Source organism: Hyla sarda, unplaced genomic scaffold (assembly GCF_029499605.1).
Source record: "Hyla sarda isolate aHylSar1 unplaced genomic scaffold, aHylSar1.hap1 scaffold_532, whole genome shotgun sequence".
Taxonomy (NCBI): Eukaryota; Metazoa; Chordata; class Amphibia; order Anura; family Hylidae; genus Hyla; species Hyla sarda.
This window is the reverse complement of record NW_026610543.1, coordinates 27,081-37,421: the sequence shown is the minus strand read 5'-3', so window position 1 is coordinate 37,421 and position 10,341 is coordinate 27,081. Positions and strand designations below refer to the sequence as shown.

The window sequence follows — 10,341 nt, the reverse complement described above, 5'->3', positions numbered from 1 at the left end:
CTGACAGAGGACCAGAGGATGTCTCAAGGTCTAACAGCGAGATTGAGGAGACCGCTGTCAGTAAAAGGTCTCGGAAAAGACGAGCTGGCCTTGGAAAAAAACTGGAGCAGATCCAGAATCTGGAAGAAACCCTGCAGATGGTTTCTGTGAAGTTGTTGGAGAAAGAAAAAGAGGTACATCCAGAGGAGAGGGACAAATCACTTGCTGACTTTAAGAAAGAGCAAGAAGCGAAGCTTCAGCTGGAAAAAATAATGGAGCACCACAGAAGTGAGTTTGTGGCTCTGCAGGATGAACTGTCCCGCTCCCAGGGTCTTGTGACCAGCAAGGAGAGTGAAGTGCAGAGTCTGGCCAAGCGGATGTCATTCCAGGAAGAAGAAGTGAGTCTTCTACATGGTGCACATCAGGCTCTGCAGAGTGATCACAAGGCTAGCCTGGTAGCCATGGAAAACATAGAAAAAGAGAAGAATGAAATGAAGATGGAAGCTGAAGATCTTGCCAGCAATCTGGAGAGTTTCTCTAAAGCTAAGAGACAACTTGAGGAGGAAGTCAAGGTGAAGAATGCCCTTGCACATGCTCTTCAATCTGCTCGTCATGACAATGTCTTGCTCCGTGAGCAGTATGAGGAGGCCCTGGAACAAGTTGAGACTCTGCAACATGAAAACAAGAACTTGCAACAGGAGATCTCAGATCTATCTCAACAGATTGGTGAGAGTGGAAAATCTATCAATGAGTTAGAGAAGACCAAGAAACAGTTGCTGGACAGTGAGAAGATGATCTCCGCACAACTCAAGAGTGAGCAGCTGAGATATATAAAGCTGGATGATGACATGAAGATATTAAAAGAGCCTGGAAGCGCAGAACAAAACGCGCAGAAGGTCCCACGTAGCTGCCTTGGTTTTGCTGGGAGCGCAACTCTACGAGCAGGTGGCTGTGCTGGCGGACAATGAACAATTGAGGAAACAATTGGTGTCTTCGGAAGATACTGTCAGGGACTTGACAGAGTTACTTGACAGTGAGAGGATGAAGTCCGCTAAGCTCCAGTGTAAGCTGCGAAAATGTGAGAAAAAGGAAGAGGACCAGGAAGTCCTAAAAGAGAGCAGAGACCAAGATATGGCGGAATTGGCTCAAGAAAGGCTTCTGGGGCGGAAGTTACGGGATACAGGGATGCTTTCTCTGAATGCCAAAAAGTCCTCTAAAGCTAAGATTGAGGTGAAGTCCTGTAAGAAGTCCCCTGAAGCTAGGACTGAGCTGAAACCTGGTGGGAAATCCTCTGAAGTGGAGACTAAGAAGAAGAGAGGTGGGAAATCCTCTGAACCTGAGCACACCAAAAATTCTGAAGGTAATGCTGATGCAGAGAAATCCTCTGAAGCAGAAGCTAAACCAGAGTCAACCTCAAAAGCTGTGAGTAAAGAGAATGGCACAACTGAAGCTACAGGTGAAGAGAAGAGTAAGCCTGAAGAAGCTGCAGTAGTAGAAGCTGATTCTACACAAGAACCTGAAAGAGCCAAAGACTCTGAAGCCAAACCTGAGGAAGCTGGTGCCCCTGAAGAGAAAGCTGGAAGGGATGAGGTGAAACCATGTGAGAAATCCACTGAAGTCAAGAGTGAGGTGAAACCAGGTGGGAAGTCCTCTAAAGTTGAAACTGAGATGGACCCGTGTCAGAAGTCCTCTGAAGCTACAGAGAACAAGACAGTGGTTGGTGAAGCCACTGAGGCCGAAAGATTCTCTGAAGCAGAGGCAGCGGTCCGGCAAGCCAGAAGAAGACAAAGGTTAGAAGCATCGGTCCTCTCACTCCTTAATTTCAAGAACCCTGCCCACACCAGGGTGAAGAACCTGGTACTGGAGAGGTGTGACCGAGAGACTTGTAATTGGTGGCTGGTAAAAGTCCAGAAGAAAAAAGTCAAGGACTTCAGAGACTGTGGGACAAAAGTTGTCCAAGAGAAAGGAAAGGCAGATGGTTTCTGCCTTTCAAATACATGTGCTCCTTCCCGGTGGTCTGAGCAAAGGGGGGGGGGGATATGTGGCAGTGTGGCAAGGAAAGGGTGTATTTCCTTGGCTCACCCTGCAGAAGCTCTCACCTGCTTCTTAAGTAATGAGGCAGGAGGGAAGGGAGGTGTATATGAGATAGAGACTCAGTCTAATCTGGGCTCTTCCTAGGAGACAGCATGTGGGCTGTAGGGAAGAGACAGAGGCTGCTGAGGAGTACACAGCCCGAGCTATGAGGGGCTCAAAGAGAGTGACATGAATTGTGAGTAGAAGGTTGCAGGGGACATATGTTTAACCGGCTGAGGGAAGCTCAGCGGTTGTTAGTCAGGACAAGCTGATCTGTTTAGTCAGTGACCAGACGGTCTAGGATTTTGTTTTGTTCCTGCTTTATGTTTATTTCTTTCCCTGCAACCTGTCTAATAAAACTGGCAAGGTGCCAGATTTGCATTATAAGCGTTTGTTTGCTGGTTTATTGAGAAGAAACGCATCCTGTGGCGTGGTCCAGGACGATCCCAGAGCTAATCCCCAAGACGGATCGTCACAACATATATATATATATATATATATATATATATATATATATATACGGCTACTCCTAACTACTATATATATATATATATATATATATATATATATATATATATATATATTGTATACATAGAATGGTTTAAATCGTGTATACATGGTACGGTATATACATACACAACTCCTACTCAAAATACTGTAAAAAATTATATACTTTATTAATGTCACATTTAGACAAAAAACACCCAATTAAAATCACATAAGACAGCACAGAATATGACTGGGTGGACTGGTTAGAGAGAGCAAACTCTTCTCTCTTGGGCTGTATGCACACAACATATAGAAAAGACATAAAGAGGAGGCAGGAAAATTTATTCCTATTTCCAAAAAAGTGACAAATTCTGGGGTCAGTAAATCACAAAAATCAGGACCATATAGTATACAAAATAGAAAATAGTCCTAATACAAAAGGTGTCAATGTGCAGCTGTGCACCCCCAGATACAGTTGTGGTAGATTGGGGGGTGTAGGGTTGAACAGAGGTGTTGCAATGTAGTGTTGCTGGGTATAGAATTAACTCTTGATTGTCGTGACGCCAGGGTGGAGGCTTCCTCTAGCTATATATGTTCTACCGCAACCCGTCCCAAGAGAGATAGGGAGGAATAAAGGATTGTCCACAGCCGGAATTATAATAAACTTGAAATAACTTTGCTGCAGATTTTATGCAGGATGCAATTAACAACAATCTTTACAAGAGGACCGGGATTTCGGCTCCTCACAGGTTGGCTGGGACTTTGTAGGAAATAAGCTTTGATTCCTTTTGTACGCTGTTCCACTGAATTTAGGGGTATGTTTAGGTTCAGTAGTCACGTAGGATTTGTAGGATGGAGTTGGATTAACTCACGGTGTAGCATGCGGCTGAAGTGGAGGCTTCGGGCCTAGATGGTCTTGTCACTGCGATAACAGATCTGCTTACTTGGAGATCCCAAGGGAAAGAGAGCGATTACTGGATACAGCGCCCTTATATACTGAAGGGGCGGGATCAAAGCTTATTGGTCCCCAAACCTGTCAGTCCTAGTACAAAGCATTATGGTACATCACATGACCCAAAGGTCCTTAACCTTAGCATAACAGAATTATTAGATATCACATGACCTAAGGTCCTGTACATTAATTACACTATAATAAAATATATTAAATATATACATTTTAATGACATTAGGAGGCCACTAGGGGTTAATCCACCAAGAGAGCCCTATCAGCACGAGAAAGCCCTATCTAACTATGGGGACCTACGACTAAGGTACGGGACCAGGTCCAGTACCGGGACACCACAAACCTTACTAAAGAGGAGTCGGCCTGGACGACACGTAAGAAAGAAAAAGAACAAATTTCGTGTCCAAACAGTGGGATGGAACTGAGTGATGACAAGTTACAGTCCCATGTTACAGTCCCTAAAGCTTTTTTATTGAGTTTGGAAATGTGAGATATTTATTTGCATTATGTGTACTGAACTTAGCATGAGGTAAGTACACTGAAGAATTATGAAATGTACTATGTGTACATGAAACTATATGAGATTAGTCTTTATCTTAGAGGAATGTTTCCCTGAAGGTGCTAGTGAGGGGTGACATCAATGTTACTCCCAGAGGAGCACCTAAAACCAACTACGACAACACCCACAAGAATTGGTGAAATTCCTGTACAATCGCCATTTACATTGGGTTTACCTTTTAGCATCACTTTTATTGAAGAACACAAAAACTACAGGTGCAGCAAATTGGCTGCACAAAACCACAATATATTACTTTAGAGATTTACTAGCTGAGTACTCGGCGTTGCCCGGTGTTTCCTTCCTAATCCTTGTTGGGGAGGAAAATAAACAAAGGAGGAAACTTTTGTCTTCATATCCCGTCCTCATATCTTGTTGTCATATCCCGAACTCCTATCCTGACCTCCTATCCCGTCCTCCTATCCCGACCTCCTATCCCGACCTCCTATCCCGACCTCCTATCCCGTCCTCATATCTTGTTGTCATATCCCAACCCCACATCCCAACCTCCTATCCCGTCCTCATATCTTGTTGTCATATCCCAACCCCACATCCCAACCTCCTATCCCGTCCTCCTATCCCGTCCTCCTATCCCGTCCTCCTATCCCGACCTCCTATCCCGTCCTCCTATCCCGACCTCCTATCCCGACCTCCTATCCCGTTCTCCTATCCCGTCCACCTATCCCGTCCTCCTATCCCGACCTCCTATCCCGACCTCCTATCCCGACCTCCTATCCCGTTCTCCTATCCCGTCCACCTATCCCGTCCTCCTATCCCGTCCACCTATCCCGTCCTCCTATCCCGTCCTCCTATCCCGTCCACCTATCCCGTCCTCCTATCCCGTCCTCCTATCCCGTCCACCTATCCCGTCCTCCTATCCCGTCCTCCTATCACGACCTCCTATCACGACCTCCTATCCCGTCCTCCCATCTTCATATCTTGACCTCATATCCCGTCCTCATATCCCGACCTCCAATCCCGTTCTCCTATCCTGACCTCCTATCCTGACCTGTAATATGTGACCAGGTATTGAAATATCTCCATCGTACAGAAGTTATGTGAGAATATACATTTCCCATTGATTTTCTTGGGAATTTAAACAAAAACCCCGACCCTCACAAATGGGGATAGTTAAGGGTTAAATTAACTATCCTATATTTTAAGTGGACATATAAGTAACATGTGACCAAGTATTATGGAAATATCTCCAGGCGTTTGGAAGTTATGCAGTAATATATATTTCCCATAGACTTGTATAGGACTTTAAACATAAGCCCCGCCCCTGGCAAATGGGGGTGAGTAAGGGTTAAATCCCCGATCCTATGTTTGTTGTTGAGATATAAGTAACATGTGACCGAGTTTCATGTTAATATCTTTAGCCATTTGGACGTGATGCTGGAACATACACACACATATACATATATATATATATACACACACATATACATATATACATACACACACATATATATACACACACACATATATATACACACACACACATATATATACACATACCCATACACACATATATATATACACACACACATATATATACACACACACATATATATATACACATACCCATACACACATATATATATACACACATATATATACACACACACACATATATATACACATACCCATACACACATATATATACACACACACACATATATATACACATACCCATACACACATATATATATACACACACACACATATATATACACATACATATACATACACACACATCTACATATATATATACACACACATATACATATACACACATATATATACACATACCCATACACACATATATATATACACACACATACACACATACACATATATATACACATACCCATACACACATATATACACACACACATATATACACATACCCATACACACACACATATATACACATACCCATACACACACATATATACACACACATACACACATATATATACACACACACACATATATATATACACATACCCATACACACATATATATATACACACACATACACACATACACATATATATATACTCACACACATATATATACACATACCCATACACACATATATATATACACACACATACACACATACACATATATATACACATACCCATACACACATATATACACACACACATATATACACATACCCATACACACACACATATATACACACACATACACACATATATATACACACACACACATATATATATACACATACCCATACACACATATATACACACACACATATATACACATACCCATACACACACATACACATGTTGAGTTTTATATATATATAGATATACATGTAAACAGTCGCACAAGGATCAATAGTCCACCTATGCTAAGAGTCCATAAACACGGCTACCACATACGCCGGGCACACACTTACGAATCTCCTAAGGCCCAGGAGTCTCTTGGCCATACGCCAGGCACAAACCTGACGATTTCATTGCAAAACAAGAACTTTTGTGGCATAGTCCTGCCAGGCACCAGCTGGAACATGTTGCAGAACAGTCTGAAAAAGGAAAAACTGAACCAACGCAATTAGTGCAAGCTTCACTTGAATCCCCTTCTGATGCCCCACCCTTCGCCCGGATGGGGTTCAGGACGAGATGAGGACCCCCTGAAAGGGTTGATGGTTGTATCCCAGGCAACATTGGTGAGCCTAGATTGGGATACAGAAGGGTTCACATTGACCATGAAATTAACGGCTGCTGCTGTAGATGTCTGGGGTGCAACCGTTGGTGCCGGTTGATCCGGCCAAACCTCCTTAGTAGGAGTAGGCCGCGGCATTTTTGTAGGTGCCTGGTGGGAAGGCCAAACCTCCGGGTATGGAGTAGGCCTAGGCACAGAGGTTGGTGCCAGCAGTTTAAGTCAAACCTCCTCAGTGGGGGTAGGCCTGGGCACATTCGCAGACATGGAGACATCATGGTTGGACCTTGGTTGATGCTGGAGATCCCTGTCGCTGGTCTTGAAACTTGTCTTGGCTCCGGAGGCAATAGGGGAAGAACTTGTCGGCCTCAGTCCAAAAAGATCCGCCTCCCAGTCATCAGTGGGAAAATATGTAAATGGGAGCTGTGTGGGGTTTTTAGACCTCGTGACTGCTGCAGCCCACTCACCCCGCTGACTTTGCACTGGGGTATATTCCACAATTTCTCCCTCTTCCAGTGAATGGTATTTCCTTGGCAGATAGTTCCTCTGGATGGCCCTCCGATTCACCAGGATGGTACCCCCGTGCCTGCAATCCTGGAGGGTACCATATCCCCTGGAAGATCAAATGTCACCACCGTAGCGTGGTGGCGCTCTAGTGGTGCTTCACCCTCTCGGGGGTAGTTCCACATCCGAATATAAAGGGCCTCCAGCTGTTTTGTGTCTTGCTGTTGCTTAACCCTTTCCTCGTAAGGGAGATGGATAGATTTAGGCCCATAGAGCTCCCTATGACGGTCTTTCAAGCTCTCCATGATCTTTGCCATTTCGGCCTCCCTGCGGGCCCTCTCTCTTTGTGCTGTGGGGACCAGTGGATGAGGGTTTCCAAACAGCCACTTGGGCAGAGGGGGTGAGCCTGGTCGTGCACTCGGCAGGGTAAGCTGGGACAGGGGGACTTCTGGCTCTGGGCTGGAGGAGGAGGAAAATGTGGCTTCGACTGTGGTACTCACAGAAGACTCCTCCGTCGGGATCTCGGCCCAGGACCCTCATGTCCGATGGTGAGGGGACAGTCTCACTGGTGATGCCGCTCTTGAAGTCCCTGAAGATTCCCCTGTCGGGGTGGCCGGACAGTCGTCGTCATCGGGCAATGGAGGTAGATCGCAGGTCCCCTCAGTGCTGAGCGACAACCGCTGCAGGCGGTCGGCCAAGTCCTGGAAAAGTTGCGCTGCGGTAGCTTTCCGTTGTTCAGGCACCATCTTGGAACTCCCACCATGCTCTCCGCCATGTCTGTACTCTCCTCTTCCTCGTGCAGACTGAAGAGGTCGCTCTGCAGTGCTGATTTTATATTGGGCTTCTCCAAAATGGCTACCGACCGGAAGGACGTCCTCAGTCAAGCCCCGACTTCCGGTCCCCCGGCAAACAACAGCAACAAATTTAAGTTCCCTCTCGGCTGCGACAGGTGTACTTCATGGCCACGCCCAGGGACAAGTTATGGAGCAGCGCAGGCTTTCTTCGCGTGCTTTTCGAGTAAACAATTAACCCATGCAGTACTGAATGGCCCAGAGGATTGTAGTATGGCTTCACTCCGTACTTTACACATTTCCGCAGCAAATAAATTTTCGCCACCCTCCTTACTTTTCGTGCGCACTTTTCACACGCAGTAACATAAGCACAGTCCCGTACACTTGTGTGCGCACAGTTATTCACGGCTTGCGAAATCTTTTCACAGTACATTAATCGCAGTTCTTAATGGGGGAGTACACTTTAACGGTGGCAACAGCTGTAGGCACACACCCGTATCCTGTTTGTAAGATGCCAAAAAAAGCTATGTGGTAGATTGGGGGGTGTAGGGTTGAACAGGGGTGTTGCATTGTAGTGTTGCTGGGTATAGAATTAACTCTTGATTGTCGTGACGCCAGGGTGGAGGCTTCCTCTAGCTATATATGTTCTACCGCCACCCGTCCCAAGAAAGATAGGGAGGAATGAAGGATTGTCCACAGCCGGAATTATAATAAACTTGAAATAACTTTACTGCAGATTTTATGCAGGATGCAATTAACAACAATCTTTACAAGAGGACCGGGATTTCGGCTCCTCACAGGTTGGCTGGGACTTTGTAGGAAATAAGCTTTGATTCCTTTTGTACGCTGTTCCACTGAATTTAGGGGTATGTTTAGGTTCAGTAGTCACGTAGGATTTGTAGGATGGAGTTGGATTAACTCACGGTGTAGCATGCGGCTGAAGTGGAGGCTTCGGGCCTAGATGGTCTTGTCACTGCGATAACAGATCTGCTTACTTGGAGATCCCAAGGGAAAGAGAGCGATTACTGGATACAGCGCCCTTATATACTGAAGGGGCGGGATCAAAGCTTATTGGTCCCCAAACCTGTCAGTCCTAGTACAAAGCATTATGGTACATCACATGACCTATCACATGACCCAAAGGTCCTTAACCTTAGCATAACAGAATTATTAGATATCACATGACCTAAGACACATGAAATTAATTACACTACAATAAAATATATTAAATATATACATTTTAATGACATTAGGAGGCCACTAGGGGTTAATCCACCAAGAGAGCCCTATCAGCACGAGAGAGCCCTATCTGACTATGGGGACCTACGACTAAGGTACGGGACCAGGTCCAGTACCGGGACACCACACAGTACCAGCACTATTACTGCACAGTATATATTCCCTGGATCAAGTCTATAGTATACGGCCAACAATAATGAACCCAACCAAAACAGTCCCCAATCATCACCTGTAGGTCCCACAGAACAACCCACCCTAACACGCATTATACTTGCTCACTGATCACCTGTATATATATTGGGGGAGAGTTATCAAACCCCGTTCGCAGGAGAAGTAGCTGAGATGCCCATAGGAACCAATCAGATCGGTTCTTTCATTACTGAAAAGGCCTGTGAAAAATGAAAGCAGCGATCTGATTGGTTGTCATGGGCATCTCAGCTACTTTTCCTCTGGACAGGTTTTGATAAATCTCCCCTATTGTCCCTGATGTTTTTGGGTGGTGGACCCCACGTGATGGAGGCGGAGCCTGCACTTACCTTTCTTGTTCTTCTCCTGGGTGACGATGGTCATGGCCATACACAGGGGTAGGTTGCTCTCTCCGGTCGGGGGCAGGCGGCTGACCTGCAGTGAGCGGAAGTTGCTCCTCATTGTGTTTTTGGTGGCAGTGTCCCTCCGGTCTCCATCTTTCCGGCGGTCGGACCCCCCTTGCCATTGCCAGTAGTCCACCTGTAGACCCATCACTTCCACCCCAGCAGATAGAGTCCTACAGAAGGGACCAAGACTAATCAGGAAAGGGATGGTAGGGTAGTGAGGCCTAGAACATTCCGGGATGGTAATGTAGTGAAGCCTAGGACATTCCAGGATGGGGGGTAGTGAGGCCTAGAACAGTCCAGGATGGGGGATGGGTAATGAGGCCTAGAACATTCCGGGATGGTAGGGTAGTGACGCCTAGAACATTCCAGGATGGGGGATGGGTAATGAGGCCTAGAACATTCCGGGATGGTAGGGTAGTGAGGTCTAGAACATTCCAGAATGGGGGGTAGTGAGGA

The 10,341-nt window shown here is 45.7% G+C and overlaps 1 protein-coding gene across 1 annotated transcript; it reads right to left on the bottom strand.

The window, feature by feature from the left end:
* Positions 1-4,932: 4,932 nt before the first annotated feature.
* On the bottom strand, positions 4,933-9,820 carry LOC130338922 (NADH-ubiquinone oxidoreductase chain 5-like). Its single transcript, XM_056554027.1, has 2 exons — positions 5,058-9,820; positions 4,933-5,018 (listed from the first exon to the last, which is right to left on the bottom strand). Exon 1 carries the CDS (start codon positions 6,409-6,411, stop codon positions 5,437-5,439), a length of 975 nt encoding a protein of 324 aa, XP_056410002.1. The 5' UTR covers positions 6,412-9,820; the 3' UTR covers positions 4,933-5,018; positions 5,058-5,436.
* Between the last annotated feature and the right edge of the window lie 521 nt (positions 9,821-10,341).

What these genes read in the sequence shown, in the direction of transcription:
- LOC130338922 (XM_056554027.1), bottom strand. Translation starts at nt 6,411, where the DNA reads ATGTATATCTATATATATATAAAACTCAACATGTGTATGTGTGTGTAT.